Below are 17,562 nucleotides of genomic sequence, written 5' to 3'. Positions count from 1 at the left end.
AACCACTTGTCTGATTTTAACCAAATTGGTTTGAAATGAAATCTCTCGAAATATTCGTTAATCAAAAAAGAATTCGTCAAGTTCAAGATAAAATTATTTGCTTTGCTCTAATGAAAAACATAAATTGTAAAACATTTTATCCATATTTTATTGCATACCGTAATCGTCATGTACAACAATATGGGTATTTTTGACATTAGATGGGGGTGGTTTAATCACAACAGTTTGCTCCTGACTTTGACCTTGATTTGTTCCCGGATCACCATAATTTCCACCAACTGGTCCACCGCCTCCACCTCCTTGACCAAAAAAAAAACATTTTTTATTTTCTTTTTTCTTTTTCACTAAAAATGCATTTTTTTGCAAAAGAATTACCCCCATATGAGTAGTAATCATAATCATTGTACTGTTGTCCAACTACCCAGCTTTGCAATGCAAGTATACAATGAATGAAAAAGAGACAATTTATTAATGAAATTCTACAAAACATGCTCATTTCCTTGAACGGGCACTCGCGAAAAAAATGCAGATTAAATCAAAACACTTTCTGTTGCGAATTTTTCAATTTTTTGTGGTATATATGTAATTTTTGTTTGAAATTCAATTAGCAGAATCATTTGAAAACTTACAGTTCATTTTCACTGTCGATTAGTTCTTTTATGATGCATGATAAATTTAATGTATTTATATGTTTTTTTTTTTATTTAGAGACTCATTTACATTTAACATTGAGCTGCTTTTTTTGCAGCAGCAGTAGGAGCAAAATAGAACAGGAGGAATTGTGTGGAGAAAATGCGCCAAGCCCTCAAATGACATTCAATAAATAACAAAATTCTGTATTATACATAACATCGTGTGATATGTATGGAAGATTAATTCTTTGCCGGAAATGTCGATATATTCAATAGTCTCGGCTATTATTCAAAATTTTCCCCAATATTTCTTTCCTTTCTGTGTGCAATACGGTCAATTAAGTCAGTCGGATGTTTCACATTGTCTGCTCGCGCGATGAGACGTCCACTCACGGGGTGTGTGGCGGAGACATTGCTACAACAAAAAACTGATGCGATTCGTTGCACATAATCAGTTCGAACTTTGACCACTCACGTTTAATGCAAATTACTTTTGCCATTTATGCCTCTATAATGATGTACTGCCGCCGCAGATGCCGTAATTATTTTAATGCTAAATCTATAGGCTATTAGATTTATCTGGTGGAAGCTACTGCTGAGGTAGGCATATATATGCCATGCTAGATTGTGAAAATATCATCACACATATAGGAAGATGATAGGTGTGTAGCATTTTATTATATTTTCACTATATTATGTATACTGTGAGAAATGGTAGAAGGTAAACTATAAAGAAAGAAGAATATGTAGGAATAAAGTATTATGTGCAATTCTTTCCTTTTTACCAACCAATATTGCATTAGGTATTTTCACTTTTATTCGAAAATACATACAATCAATGTGATTGACAAATGAATCCAGAAACCCACTGTCGATGACATGCACTTTTCTGTTAATTAACCTTTTCAAATTACCACCATTCAATTAAAATTAATATCTCGACAGCAACATATAAAATGTGCAATGGGGCTCCACATCGTGCGTCATATATGCATTCGACTTTATAAAAAGCCCCGCGCGACCAGCAGAATTATTTCACTTTTGATGGCGCGTATATATGAAGGCCTCTCTCGAATGTTTTCTCTGACTTTTCTTGATTCATTCATTTCTATACTGTAATTTCTACAAAAGGCAATAGAATTTATTAATGTATCGCTTTCACTACTCTTTTCATCTCCTCTTACACTTCAAACGTGTCACTCAACTTATTTTCTTTTTAAATCAGAACACTAAAAGAGACTTTTGTAATTGATTTTTAGACTATATTTGGGATAGACTTCTTTTGCAATATTGTTTTCTTTATTTTTTTTCCTTCAGCAAGGGGCAAATCAGTAGGTTAATTTTTGTGTCTTTGGATTTGGATACAATTTTCTCGGTTTTTGAGCTTGATTTTTTTTTGATTGAGGTAAATGAAAATTCTGCAATATTTGTTGGTATGGGATAAATCCTTCCGATTGCATGAGCCAAGAGATGGTAGGTCAACCCAAATGCATCCTTTCAATTTTAGGGCCAAAGCTTTCGACGCTTCTGTGCGTCTTCCTCAGTGGTTGGAATTTTTATTAACATTTCTTATAAATTTTCTTTCTTTCTACAATATTTCATTTCTTTCGATTTCTTTAGGAATCGCCGAACGTATGAATTCTGTGATCATACAGATTTATACGTAGGGGGATTATATTTTTAAAAATTCTGCAAATTCTAGAAAATAATTTATTATTCTTCTATTTTCTTTAACCCAGATATATTCAGGATTTTTTATTGAATTTTTTACTCTAAAATTGTCCAGAAAAGCCAATTTTCTATAAAAATTCTTAAAACGCGTAAAATGTTCTAAAACCTTTTCTTAACTCGAATCTATTTGATTTTTATTAAAATATTTAATTAAAAATCATTTTAAGTGCAAGAAGTCAACAAGGATTTTTTTTAAAGCAAAATGGAAAAATCTGGGTTGATTGCATAAAGGAGTTCACACGTTTTTGTATGGAAAATCTTTTCATTCGTGGAAACAATCAGGTCGCGTATAAGCTTGCAGAGAATTAAAAAAAAACGAACAAGAAATTGTCAATTAGTTTTCCCATTTTCCCTAAAGATTCGCAGGAGAAAGCTTGTAAAGATTTTCCCAAAAAATTCAAACAAATGATGTCACCGTTGTATTTTTTTTAATTATTTTGTGAATTTTCTGTGTTTGCCTGATAGAACTGACTAATGCCGAAACAAAGCGATCATACTCTTCCATTTCCCATCTGGGTGGGGCTAAAGTGCATTCTTGACGTAAATAAAGTATGTATCCATGTTGTTTCGAATTTTCTGCCACTTACCGCTATAATTTGGAAAGATTAATTATATCTTAGCTTTAAACGTGATTAAGTATTCTTTAGCTAAATGGCCCTTTCTCTGGGCTAATAAAATATAATCAAATATAGACATTTGATTAATTAGAATCAGAATAAGAATTTTAAATTCTTCCCATGAAAAAACTTCAATTTTGGGGTTATCTTTTGCATTTAATAGCAAACATTTTAGCATAATTTCACAGACATTAAAAGAAGACGGCATATAATGCTTATATGGGAAGTTTTCTGGTGAGTATTGCAACCAAAATTTTGTAGACCGTGATAAATAATGCATATTGTATTATAGATGTTTTCACACAACATCTATAAACTTACCCTTTTACGAAATTTTCTCTCTTTTATACGATGGGAAATTTTCTAATATTGTCAATTTTATAGGAATCATGCAGATGGATCTTTTTGCAGTAAATGTTATTTTGTGTATTTATATTATGAGCTGTAAAAGAAAACGGAGGTTATTAGTGAAGATAATGAATAATCACAGCTAATATAACTTGAATATTTTGTTATATAGGTAGGTTTATTGTAATGCTGTCCATAAATCGAAAGGAATTCTTTTTTTTTAAATGCTTTAGTCTAAAGTTCAAAGACTGAATTTTCCAATAAATAAATTCTTAAAACTTATCAATATCCAAAATGGAAAACTTTTGAAGAACAATTTTAACGATTTTAGACATTTATGTGATGAATATTCCTTGGAAAAGCGGTCGGAAAACGCGATGTTTTTGCAATGAGCAGGGAAATGAGAGACATTTAGAATAATTTATATTCCTCTTCTCTCCGTAATTATAATAGATAGTTAGATTTTAAAAAATTATCGTAAAAGAACAAAAATAATTATTTTCTTTTTCTCTTCATACTTTTATCAAGGGTCTTGCGAAGGGTAAAAAAATTATTTTGAAATCTTGAAAATATATTTTTACAACAAATAATCAAAAGTATTCGTCTCAGTAGAGAGTATATCTAGATAAAATTTAGTCTGACTTGAAATTTAAATAAACCGAAACATCGCTGAAAGTCCCAAGACGTTCGTTTTTATTTTTCATTTGACTTCTCCCATAAAGAACATAATAGAAAAATTTATTAGTTATCAGTGAAATTAAAGTACCTACAATGCCATTTTTGAACCAACTGATTCAATTACAAAGTAGATATTTCAAAAAGCCACATGATACACATTCATGTGGCTGACGAACAAACACTTTCTCGTACACCTTCGCTACGATTTTTCTCTCAAATTGTTCTGTGATCATGTTACCGTGACAGTTTAAAAGGATTATACAACAGGTAACATACCTACATTTTATGAACTAAATTCATAAAGATTTTTCTAGTCACTCCTAAAAGATATGAGAGTTCCCACTTTGACAAAGCATGTCGTTGGCGATTTATATATGCATACTTCTCACCGTTTAGCCTGCATAATTTGCTGAAATTGTAAATATAGGCACACACCTCTAACATCGCATCGCCTCAACATAAAATGCAACACTAAAAGCATTCTCTGAGAGTCTGCGCGCGCGGAGTAACAAAGTGATTCTTAAATATATTCTTCAACATCATTTGGTTTTAGCACAGGACATACAATTAAGGCGCAAATGCAAAAATAAGTGAGAAAAAAAAACAACAAAAATGTGTGTAAAATGCATAAATATAAATCCGTAATGTAAATACAAAAAGAATTTCTATGAATGTTTTAATATTTACTTTTATGCGGAATGCATTGCACGCGGTGAGACGTGCATGAGAGTGGTGCTGTTCACACTTTGAGCGCCAATATAATTGGCCATTTTCATAATCCGATTAGCCTTATTAGTATAATCGTTGAATTTAGTGTAATGCACGTTCATGCCATTGCGATAGAGATCAACGGAGGGACGATCGTAAATGTGTTGAGGTTTGTGGTGTTGTTACAATATGGGAGAAACGTATAAATCCTCAAATTGTCTTCACAATTCCCTCCTGCTTTAGGTGCACAAAACTGCACATACAAACATTACTTCCGTATACGATAAATAAATTTAACGAGATCGCGCATAATGCAACAGTTTCAATAAGGCAATTAATCATTTTTAAGTAAAGTTCTTTTTTTCTCGTCATCACACTGTGATTTAGAGTTTCTATAATGCAAATAAATTATGTCTCTACCTGTTTTCGCATCTTGCATAGATGTGCTGCTGAGGAATACCAACATATAGCATAAGCGTAATGCACCGAATGAGTAGTGCACCACAGAGGAAAAGTAATACATAACATAATGCTATGTATTGGACTACCTATATTCCATATATATATATCGTCTATTTTGGCGCTTTCATATTCACATTTTGACATTAAACAATTTACTGTATATTAAATACCATATTTATGCACAACACTTTCCGGCTCCGTTTGCCAACTGTTTCAAGGGGAAAAGATTGAAAGGAAGTCATGCAGGTAAATCTTGACGCAAACGAACATCACATGAAAAACACACAGAAAGTGCGATTTTCGAGCCTCTGTGCACGGAGTGATATTTACGGGCATGCAACGCACATTGCAGGCAAATTTATTTGAAAGTGACTTTTAATTACTCGTAATAATTATATATCTCCTTTAGCTTCACCCAACGAGAGATTGATTATTATTATTCATAGTTCGCTTTAGGAGAAAACCCATCAGTTTTCGTTATAGGATATATTCGCCAATTTCGCCTAAATTGACTTTATTGAAAAGAGAAAAGATGTCTGCTTTAAAGGAAATTTTTCCTTATAAATCCATCTTAATATATACCTACTTTCTTTTATTCTTCAGCTAGCATAAGGCTTTGAATTTAGCCTGATATTTAAGCTGGCTTATAACTAGCTTATACTTTAGCTGTCTAAACATTATGAAAAGATTATTTATTTATTTATTTTTATTATTAGAGGTCAAAAGGAATCATTTCTTAACTTAAAATTATAGAAAAAAATGTTTTAATAGAAAAGAGTTTAAAACTCTAAAAAAAAGTGTCAAAGGTTAAAAATTAAATATTTAGGAAAAGGATCGTCGAACGTTAGAAAAGAAATGTAAAAATGTTGAATAAGAACGTAGAACGTTGAAAAAATGTCAAACCTAAAGAACAATATTGGGAGAACAATATTTAATCAATTTTCTAAACGTTAGAAAAGGAGAGTCAAACGTTTGACTTTGTATCAACAAATTATCAAAAGTTGAAAAATCAAATGCAACAGATTGTTATTAATTGCTCCGTAATCCAAGTCTACATAAACTTCTTGACTTCTATGACGGTTCTTTCTATACTAATTCCCTTTAAAAACTCTTTAAGTAGGTACTTTACAAATATTTTCTCAGAACTCCATTGAATGGATTTCTACATAGCTATATCCTTGGATTGTATTTAATTGCATATATTTAAATTTTTTAAAGAGACTTTTAATTTAAGAAGAAATTTTTGAAACTCATTAATGGATCTTCTTACCCGTATAAGCATAAATATGCTCCTTTTATTGAGCATAAAGTATGAAGTTAGAGTAACTTGGTTAAAATTCGTCTCTTTTTTTATTTTTATGGTTTAATAATTAGGGATATTGGGCCTTAATCAGCGACTAAGAAATCCTTGAAATGTTTAAATTTTGTATTGAAATTTAAGGTTTCAAGCGATTTTCCAGAGTTTCTTGATATTTTTCCTTACTTCAAATTCTGACTTCCTCTCAGCGGACATTACACCCCATTCTTCTGTATCGAATACAATAAATCTTTTCATTATGACATTTATTTGCCAAGAAGTTCAGGAGGTCAAACAAAATAATATTTATTAGATAAATTCTGCATGTAATTAAATAATATTGTGTTGATCGTGTCTTTTTATAATATGTGAACATGTATTAAAGCTACATAAATGGAGCTTTCGCCCAGGGATTCATAGTGTAACATACATAAAATATGCAATGTTGCGTATGTTTGACAAGTTTTGCGCTGCGACGCACGCAACTTAATTAATTGTGGCAAAAGAGCAATTATGCTCTTTTATCATTATATGCCCCCACATGGTTTAATGCGGTGACACTGGTTGTGTATATAGTGACGAGGGTCAATATATTATACACACCTTGGAAGGAGAGATTATGTGTACAATATACCTTCCAGTCATTTGCATTGTGGAGAGTCACTTTGTGCGACACTCTGCAGTGGCATTCGCAGCATCAATGCACTTCTTCATTAGATTACATTTCCGCATTCTCTCACGTCGCACCATGAAAGGATGAGTTTAATTTGTTCTCTTTTTCTTTGTTTTTTGCGCTTGTTGCAGACACTATCCTGGCACCCGGGTTGGCCTCTATGCGTTTCTGGGGCATTGGTACTGCACCTTGGTACACTTGAGGAGTCTCTAGTGCGCCCACAGGATATCTACCTATGCCTGCGTCCAAATCCATCCGGAGGATCCACCAGTGAGGGATCCAACCAAGGAAATTGGCCACAATTGCAGGCTGTGTGGCATTCACCGAAAACTGGCATCATCTACAGATCTCTGAGTGTGAAGCGTGAGACACTTAGTCCGCTGGCAATTGAAATGCTGGCGGACGACCTGCCACAGTTGCTCCAGAGTCTATTGGTGGGAGTTGAACGGGTCATCTGTCGGATGCCACTGGATGATTTGACTTTCCCCGCATCGGCAGCTGTGGAGGAGGTAGAGGAGTCAAATAGAAATTCAGTTGGAGCACGGAGACTTCCTGAGAGCACTATAAGGCGCCGCGAGCTGATAACACGAAACACCATGATTAACAACAAGTACACACTCTTGAGAGCCATCAAGACTGAATCCGGCACAGTGGAATCCACAGGCGAGACATCCTCAGGCAGTACCACCACACCAGACGCCGTATCCATGCCACTCTTCTGTTTGGGTGGATCTTTTCCTCATATTGACAGTGACGAAGAAAGTGGTGATGATACGAACAAAGCAAACAACTCAGAAGGTAATGTTGTCTATTTCTTTTTAATTTTTTTTTTATTATGTACAAAAAAAGAAGAACAGTGCAAAGAGACTCCAAACCAACTATAATATTAAAAGTAACATGACATGCCTCATCTCGTCATGGTCATAAACTATTGGAATGATGTTGTTGTAGTGAAAAGCAGTCCAAAAGCTTTACGCTGGATGCTCTCAATTCGGGAGATTTTAATAATCAAAAATGAAATTTAGAATTTTTTTATTTAATTTTTGTGTTCTTGAGATCATTCTTTAGGTTTTAGGAATCTTTAAGTTTTTATTTTATGAAGATGAATGGAAGTTTACGATTTAAGCGTGAATTGTTGTTATGAAAAAAGTCTTTCAAAAATGAATCCTTTATATTAAAAATCAGTTGAGAAATTCGCGTTCTAAAGAATTTTTGTAAAGAAACCTATTTAGGTACCTATATTTGGGTGTTTGTCTTGTTACAGAAAACAATTCTTTTGCGAATTGTCTTCAACATAAAAGGAAAAGAAATCACCAATCAAACTTACCATTTTCCACTAAAATATTAAAAGGCTAGAGTTTTGAATAATTTTAAACATTTAAAGATTCAAAATTGGCTCATTTTCTTGGCAGTTTCTTACTATTTTTTTTTCTTTGTTAATTCTCTAAAAGTCAATTCTGGTTAAAATACTTTCCTTAAACCAAACAAACATCCGTACATACCTGAATAAGCTCCTTTGAGATTAAATTGAATATGTAAAGTAATTTAGGAAAAACGTGACATTGTGAAAGATTTTAATTAAAAAAAAATTTTTTTACAAGCCTTTCAAACTAAACTAATATGTTTGTCAGTTGCTTAGTGAAATATCTATATAATAAAGAAAGGCCTGTTTGTTGGTAATCGTCGTTCCGACTTTTCTATACAAATCCACACCGTTTGACCGATCGCGATGAAATTTGGTACAGAGGCTCCTTATAACAGGCGGTTTCAGATGGCCGTATCCATTTTCCCCCCAAAGCCCCCCTTCAGGTAGCCCCCATAGAGATTTCATGCAGTTTTTGCAAATTTTTTAATTTGGCGCCTAAAGTATTGTATGAAATTGATTTCTTCTATTTGCAAATTTTTTCTTTTTCCTTCGATGAGAGCTTCCCATCTATATAATAAAGAAAGGCCTGTTTGTTGGTAATCGTCGTTCCGACTTTTCTATACAAATCCACACCGTTTGTCCGATCGCGATGAAATTTGGTACAGAGGCTCCTTATAACAGGCGGTTTCAGATGGCCGTATCCATTTTCCCCTCAAAGCCCCCCTTCAGGTAGCCCCCATCATAGAGATTTCATGCAATTTTTGCAAATTTTTGAATTTGGCGCCTAAAGTGTTTTTTTTTGTAACCCCTCTTACCTACCCCCCCATAACCCAGTCTTAAGCTATACAGCTTAAGGCCTAAAGTGTTGTATGAAATTGATTTCTTCTCTTTCCGAAATTTTTCTCCGGGATTTACAAGTGACCTCAATCAAACCATCACAATTTTTTTTCCTCTAAAATTTGCGCGAAGCGCAACAAATCCCCGCGAAGCGGGGCGAGGTAAATTGGAGCGAAGCGACAATTTACCTCGTCTTTTATAAATTATTCACGATGTATTCTTTCTTTCTGAAAATTCTTCTTAACATGGGGAAAAGCATAAAAATTAGATTTTTCATGTGAATTTTGGGTCATAAAATAATTTTAAAGGGGAATAAAATAATAAACTGAGCTTGTTTTAGTGTGAATTGAACATTCTAAGTTGGAGCCATTCGCTCACTTTGCAGTGTCTTCTTCTCTTTTTCACTTCATTTTCACCTTTTTTTCTCCGATTAAATCTTAATTTAAAATTTCAATGATTTTTTTTTATCCAACAAACACGAGACTTCTTCCACAATTTATTAGCTAATTTTCTCACTATAATCTGTGATGCATAAAATGTAGATTGACCTAATCTCTGGGCGTTATTTTAAACGTGTCTGACCTCATTGTCACACAAAGGTGTATAACATTCCAAAATAGACTTGCCATATTTCATAGAAAAAAAAAGATTTCTTAATTTTAACTCACAAAATCTTTTAAAGCAATTGACATTCCCACCCGTGGAATGTGGATCAAATGGAAAATAGTGCATGTCGTTTTGTGGCAAAATTCAATATAATATAATTTATTGAGTTTATTGAATGACGTCCATTATGTTCATCAATGACTTGGAGAAGTAATCTCACAAAAATATCAACAATTTGATGTATTTGATTGCCAAACACTCCACGCACCAATTCGTGAAAAATTTCCTCCTGTGAAGTCATCAAGTGCTCACAATAAATTTTAGCATGGTGCCCACTACAGCTCTCTATTAATGGCATGCTGTCTATAATGGTGCTGTATGAAAACCCTCAAAGGGGAATTAATCTAAACTCGCCATGTGAATGCAAGACAATTTTCTACTATTGGACACACAAGACACGAATTAATATTCAAATTACTTCAGTCTGCCTCTGCATAAATCAATTTAATAAATGAGTAGTCCAACATCATTTAACAAAGTCTTCACAACTTTACCTCTTAAATGTATGTTACTCTCTGCTATCCAATACTAATTTTATTCATATGTAATTTAATAGAATATACCGTATGCATTTGATTTGTCGCACAGCTTTGATGTTTATATGTACCCACCATGAAACATGTGATCATAATATTGCGTGTTTTGTGTACCTACAAACTCGCAAAGACCCATCAGTGTAAGAGAAATAAGAGCGCGCAAATGCGGAATTTTATTTGGATTGGGCGATTGATTGGGATTAAATGAGCGATAGATTTGTGGAAAACACGATTTTGACCTCATGAGTCCTTTCATTTCAATTCCTCTTTTTTTCCCACAATATGAGTTAATTTTTTAATATTTTCTCATTTTTTTTAATTCTTTGATTTGTTTTGTACAAATTTTCTGTACTTGAAGAGGGGGAAGATACGTCACAGAACGTTATTTTTAAATGAAAATTGCGTAAAAAGATTATCTTTGGCTTTCCTTTATTTGTTTAAGAAAAATATATTTTAGATTAATCTCTGAACTTAACCACGATTATCCTCAGGAAATTTTTAAAATTTATGCAAAGTCTAACTTCTAAATTGGCTAGAAAAGTCAATTTTCAATTTAGGGTTCTTGAAATTTTAAACGAAACCTTCTGAAAGATAGAAAGACTTAAGTTCTTGGTCTCATGGTCAAATAATTTTGGAAACTCGGGAAATATCTGGGATGATTTTCTAGATAATTCTGAAATTAAAAATCAAAAAGTTGTGTAATTTTCGATAAAAAGGTTAAATATTAAGAAAGACTTAAATTTTCTTAAGTATCCTCTAGAGTTTTTTTTTAAGTTTTCTTAAGAATCTTTAAATTTTCTTAATCGAAACTTAAGATATTTTCAGTCAGGCTGAATTAACTTAAAATTCATATTTTTCCATGATTTTTCCTGATCGTCTTCAAGCATCGAAATTTGTAAAAATCTTCGAAAAATATGCTTCTATTCTGAGGAGTCATCCTGACTTAAGAAATCTCAAGTTTCGCTTAAGAAAATTTTAGAAATCTTAACTTTTTCACGAAAGCCTAAGTTTGTTTTTTAATAAATATTAAGAAAACTTAAGTCTTTTTCTTTTAGAAATCTTAAGTCTATCTGAGTAGTAAATTTTACAAATTGATTAGAATTCAGCAGGGACATGTTTAAGACTAAATTTTTCAAACCGAGATTTACAAAAAAAAATCATCCACCTTTAAAAAAGAAACTTTCAGAATTTCCACTAATTTTCCAAATCAGACATCTACGGCCAGAGATAAATAACATTGAAAATGAGCGTAACCAACATAATTTTATGACCTACGATTTAAGAAAAAAATAAATTGGATTTTCTAAAAAATATATATAATTTAGGAAAATTCATTCATGGTGAGTATATTCTGATTAAATTGGCAGCGATTTATTGATAATCTCACTAACTGTCGTGGGAGCCTGATAGAAGTCACACAGTAAAGGCGAAACGTGCAAAAAGGCCACTTCCTTGGCTCGCGGCGGACACGGCTTTTGGTTGCCTTTCAGTGGTTTTTGCACATGAAGAAAATTGCCGCACCGAAAAGATAGTAAATGACATAACAGTTGTATGTACAGAGTCCAGAGCAAGAAGAATCTTGAGAAAATCTCGAGAGAAGAAAAAATATGAAATGACATGACGGCTCTTCTGTTTATAGTTCAATTCACAAGAGCGTCGACCATCAAGAGGAGTGACCACTCTTCTTGCCACTCTTGCTCGTGATACTTTATGCATATGTATGTTATGTACCTATGTAGTTATAAAAGGTGGCGTCTTATGAAATATGATACACGTATAAAGTAATTCAAGGATATCCACAGCAAATATGGAGAGAAAATGTAATCCAATTGCATTTGGATTGTAATCTAATTTTTATCCTAAACCACAATTATTTTCATGTTGAACGAGATGCGAAGAAGAAGGTAAAAAACTAAACATTTATTTCCTTTTATTTTCAGATAATGCTCTCCAACAAATCACCCCTCCCAAATCAATACAAGATTTACCAGAGAAATTACTAATGGCAGGAATTTACTTACCAGGTAAGAGAGTATGGTATTTATCTCAAATTATCATCAATTAATCATAATCTTGTTAAACACCCAACCAACTTATACTTACTATAAGAGGCTATTTGTAAAATCAAATTATTGGATAATAGTAAGTGAGTGTGCTCGCGTTTATGACCCCATTTTGTGGTATAACAAATTTTTATAATTCACATTATATACTCACATAACATCGTACTTCCACATCAGTTGAATTTTGCGTAGGAAAATTGATAAGTTGGGAGTTCCTCCGCCCCCTTATAACATGAGACACAAACTCACGTTGTTACAAAATTCCACCTTTCTATGCACATGACTGTGATTTCTATATACAATACAGATATATAGGTATACATATTCCTACTATAACGTTTAATATTGTAGATATAAGTATATAATCTAACGTTCTTTAAACTGCAGAGCTTTTGAGAGTTTTAACACATTTCATTAGCATACTTGCTAGCACTAAAAAATTCACATAATGTACCTAACATTTTCCTCCTATGTATTACTTTGTTCAGAAACCTCCTCTTGAACGATCTGCCACGTTGTTCTAGCTCGGTGATTTATGCAAGAAACTTGCAAGACAATACCTTCCTAGAAAAATGTCAGTTTAATCATTATTTAATCAACTATAAGAGTGAGAAAGAAAAATTGATGATTTTTAAAATTTGACAAGAGAAAAATTTGAAAAGTTTGAATAATAAAGACTGCACTGTAATTCAGATTTTAGTTATCATTACTAAAACTGGCACTGACTGGACTTTAGTAGAGAATTTTAGTAAAGAAATTTTTACTAAAATTTTAGTAGTTGCTCATTACGAAAAATTTTAGTTCTCTCAACAGAATATTTAGTTATGGCTAATAAAATGTTTTACGTCTGTATATTACTAAAGTTTGGGAATGTCAACAGAGGTTTTTGTTGATAAAACTATTTATTCTAAATTCTTCGATTACTAAATTTTAGGAATGAGAACAGAAATTTTCATTTACATGACTATAGTTGTTAAAAATTCTTGGATTACTAAAGTTTAGCCATGCTAACTGGAAATCCAGTTTGTTTGACTAAAAAAAATTAAATATTGAATTTTGATTTAAAAAAATAATTTTTTATTTCAATTTAATTTATATTACATTGTATGTAATAGTTATAATAATTAACTAGGCAGGTATCCCGTTTTGAAAAGCCTTTTTGTTCAGTGAAGTTCGGCAGATTCATGTGAGTGTCTTAACGTCATTTTCTTCCAAAGTACCCTTTCAAGGAATCGCGAAAGTTCTGTTCTTTATGTCAGTTGGCGGAATCTGTAAATGAATCACATAAAACTTAATTTCCTAAATTTTCTGATGTAATAATTTTTTTACTTTATATATTTTATGAAAAATGTATTTACCTTTAAACTTTATTTCTCGTGATTTGATTTCCTCTGTCCTATCTCAATCAATGTTTTCGATCATAGACTCTATCCAGGTACAGACAAGACGGCTTCGATGAGAATATGACCCATTTTCCGGTTGTTTATTGTAGTCTGATTAACTGCAAGGTAGTAAAATCATAGAATTTGCAAATAATTTGATAAAATTAATGGAAGTAACTCATACAGAAAATACAGTACCTTTTCGTGTTTATCCTCTTCGTTCAATCTAAGTTTCCAAAATTTGATTACGGGTTGACAGCGCTTGATATGCGCTCATTCGGTAAAATCTGTTAAATTAGAACAAGAATTAATATTTTGGATTTTATAAATTGATAAGTTTTTGGATGCAATATATTTCACGGCAAATGTGTAGGTACTTACCTTTACATTTTAATTTTTCCCATTGGATTTCCTTTATCCTGTTTCAATTATTATTGGGGATGGGCAGACCATTTAGGTACAGACAGGAAGGCTTCGATGAGAATATGATCCATTCCTCTTCCTGTTTTACTGCAAGATAGTAAAATCATATAATTAGTTGGTTGAATTCAAAGTTGATAATTTTATATGTTGTAAATCAATTCGTAATATAAAGAATTGTTATTCACTTAAATTATACAATACCTTGTCATGTTTATCCTCTTTTTTTTAACAATCGGCTTTTCCACAATTTTCACTCTCAAAACTACTATACAAATGGATTAAATTTACTTTTCACATATCACATTGATTGAAGACAAAATATTTTGCGTACTTTCGATGGAAAATTCCACAAAGAACTGAATATTGTGAAATACTTTAGAGGGTGCTAAGGAGAAAAATTTGTGTGTGGGTAAGAAAGGGTGAGAAAAAATAAAGCCTCCGGTATATGTGTTGTATGCGTTCTTCACACAAATCTTCTGCATGCATTTTTTTCGGGACCTCGGCACCCCAATAAAACAATAAAAAAAGTTTGAGATGCAACATCTTGCATTGGAACAAAGACAATATATAAAAGATATTACGTCTCTTATATTTGCGCAAATTAACTTGATCAGAAATAATTGTTATCAAATGATATAGAGGAAATAAAAAAAACCTATTTTTTTGCTAAAAATTTAATTGGTTTAAAAATGTGTCAATTTAGTGATATCAACTAAATTTTTGATTGGCGTGGCGAAACTTTAGTAAACGAAGAAAAAATGATTGTAGTCATTAATCCTAAAATTCTAGTTGACATAACTAAAGATTTTTAGTAGTTATGTCTTTACTGGAAACTTTAGTAAAGAATTTGACTAAATTGCCTACTAAACTTTAGTAAAAGAGCAATAAAACTAAAAATTTTAGTTACTTTCACTAAAAAATTCACAGATAAATAAAATTTTAGTAAAGGTAACATAAGACTTTAGTGATTCCAGGCAACATAACTAAAATTTTATGTTATAATTACTAAAAATTTTAGTAAATGTTTCATTACTACAGACTTTAGTAGCAGTTTACTAAAAAAATGAATTACAGTGATGGATAAAGATGGAGGAAATGCTCAAAATATCCTAATTCCTAGATAGGTAGAGAGAAGAAGATATGTAGGTCATAATTGCAGATTATTTCCCGCCTTACAACATTTTCTTCAATCAGTTTGCTTTATTTTTTTAGGAAATAGTTAATTTGGGGTTTTTCTAAACAGTTCTTTAACGTTTTTAAGTTTAATAATGCTTTGTCCTGAATTTCTGTTTCTAAATAAAAGCTCCTAAAAAGCTTTTCTTTCGGAAAATTAAGGACTAAGGGCGGAATTCATTACTCAATCGAGCTTAAAATTTTAAGTCGGTCTTAACGTTTTAAGTCTGACTTAAAATTTTTAAGTCAGCCCTAAAATTTTTAAGTCAGCCCTAAAATTTTTAAGTCAGCCCTAAAATTTTTAAGTTAAAAAAAAGGAACTTGATTTCAATTTCGAACTTAAAGAACTTGAATTTATTTTATTTATTTTAGTAAAAGGAAAAATCGTGACTTTTCAGTGAAATGTGCATAATTTCACTGTAAACCAATTTACCAGATTAAGCCCCTGAGATCTTAAACGAATTTTTCTGAAAAGTTTCAATTTCGGAAAATAAATAAATAAATATATAAAATAAAATAAAATAAATTCACGTTCTTTGAATTCGAAATTGAAATCAAGTTCTTTCTTGCCGACTTAAAAATTTTAAAACCAACTTAGATGCAGATTTAAAATTTTTAAGCCCGACTGAGCAGTGAATTCCGCTTTGAGTTACAGGAAAATATTAAATACTACATATTGAAAATTTTAAAGAAGAAAATGAAAAGAGTAGAGTTCTTTTTTTACAATTCGTACGATTCAATAAAATATGGAAAAATTATGAACAGAATAAGTTCGAGATGCTCAATCTTCAATCTTCCTAGAACTCTTGACTCAAACCTTCTAGGAAGAATGTTAATACAAAGACATAATAGTCGCTGCATAACTTCATTAAACTTCTTCTCTGGAATTAATTATAATTCGTTTAGCCACAGTTGAGCTCTCGGAGTTAAGACAAAAAACACAGAATTCTTTGAAATAAGATTGATTTTATTAAAAGTTTTATTTTAAAACTAAAAAACATTTTTTTTCTATATGGATCATAGTTATCTTTTTTAGAATTTAGAATTTGATTGTTTCCCTTCGAATAAGGAGTTTTTTTCATACATAAATGGAGTAAACACCTGTATTAAATTTAGGGTGAAAAAATAATTTTAAAAATTCTAACAACAGCAAAAAGCATAGATTCTACATAGAATTAATAGAGGAATTGAGGATAATGGGTTAAAATAAATTTTAATATAACGTTTTTCATAAAACTATACTCTCATAGGTAAACTAAATTGATTGAATGTACTTTGTATTATGTATAATGTACACTGCATTATGTATGTATGTAATAATTGAATTTGTTTGTGAAAGATGTTGCCCCTAAGTTATAGAGGAGGTAAAATCATGTGCATATCGCATAATATCTGCATATATAGATGAATGGTGTATAGGATATACATATAAACAGTAATAATTGTGTTGCCTTCTATACACACTCAAGGGAACACATAAATTATCCTATCTGTGGCCGAAGAATGGTTAGTTTTTTTAGAATGCGGTAGGTCGTCAGCTATGGGAATCACATGGGTTACACGCGTTGCTAGATCTCCACCGCAGCGCCTTATACAAAATTCTGGAATATCATGTTGGGTGTAAAACGGATAAACTTTATGGGGATTCCACTATCACATGCTTTTTCCATACCACGCACATTGTGTATATGATTTTATACAACATAAATGGTGTTCAGAGTAATTTGTTCAATTGCACTTTACATATTTCTCCTGCTGGCGCATTGCAACGCGCGCGGATTTGTTGGAAATGTAAATTGTTTAATTCACAAAATTGCTACATCTCCAAAGTGACATCGATGTGATTAGAGCAATATAAATTCCACAATAAGTGAATTGCCACAAGACTAATGCTAAAAGATTTTGTTCTCTTTCTCCCACCAACTGTAAGAATTGCTCTTTCATGCAATTAATTCAATCCCACGCGCAAA

At 31.9% G+C, this 17,562-nt stretch overlaps 1 protein-coding gene and 1 long non-coding RNA gene across 3 annotated transcripts in view; one reads left to right on the top strand and one right to left on the bottom strand.

The window, feature by feature from the left end:
- Nucleotides 1-17,562, top strand: part of LOC129791784 (uncharacterized) — a 61,004-nt gene that overhangs the window by 26,311 nt on the left and 17,131 nt on the right. The window contains exons 4-5 of the mRNA XM_055830281.1: nt 7,278-7,944; nt 12,492-12,575. Of these exons, the coding sequence (XP_055686256.1) occupies nt 7,278-7,944; nt 12,492-12,575 (751 nt within the window). The remainder of the gene's footprint in view (nt 1-7,277; nt 7,945-12,491; nt 12,576-17,562) is intronic.
- Nucleotides 13,303-15,489, bottom strand: LOC129792030 (uncharacterized). 2 transcript variants are annotated; one of them, XR_008750759.1, is made up of 4 exons: nt 14,378-15,489; nt 14,195-14,283; nt 13,973-14,115; nt 13,303-13,883 (listed from the first exon to the last, which is right to left on the bottom strand). It is a non-coding gene; the product is annotated as an uncharacterized LOC129792030 (long non-coding RNA). The 2 variants fall into 2 exon arrangements; XR_008750758.1 differs by having other exon boundaries at nt 13,973-14,283.

The sequence above is a fragment of the Lutzomyia longipalpis genome, chromosome 3 (genome assembly GCF_024334085.1).
Source record: "Lutzomyia longipalpis isolate SR_M1_2022 chromosome 3, ASM2433408v1".
Lineage (NCBI taxonomy): Eukaryota > Metazoa > Arthropoda > Insecta > Diptera > Psychodidae > Lutzomyia > Lutzomyia longipalpis.
Note: the sequence above shows the minus strand (reverse complement) of the source record. Positions and strands in the feature narration are given on the sequence as shown.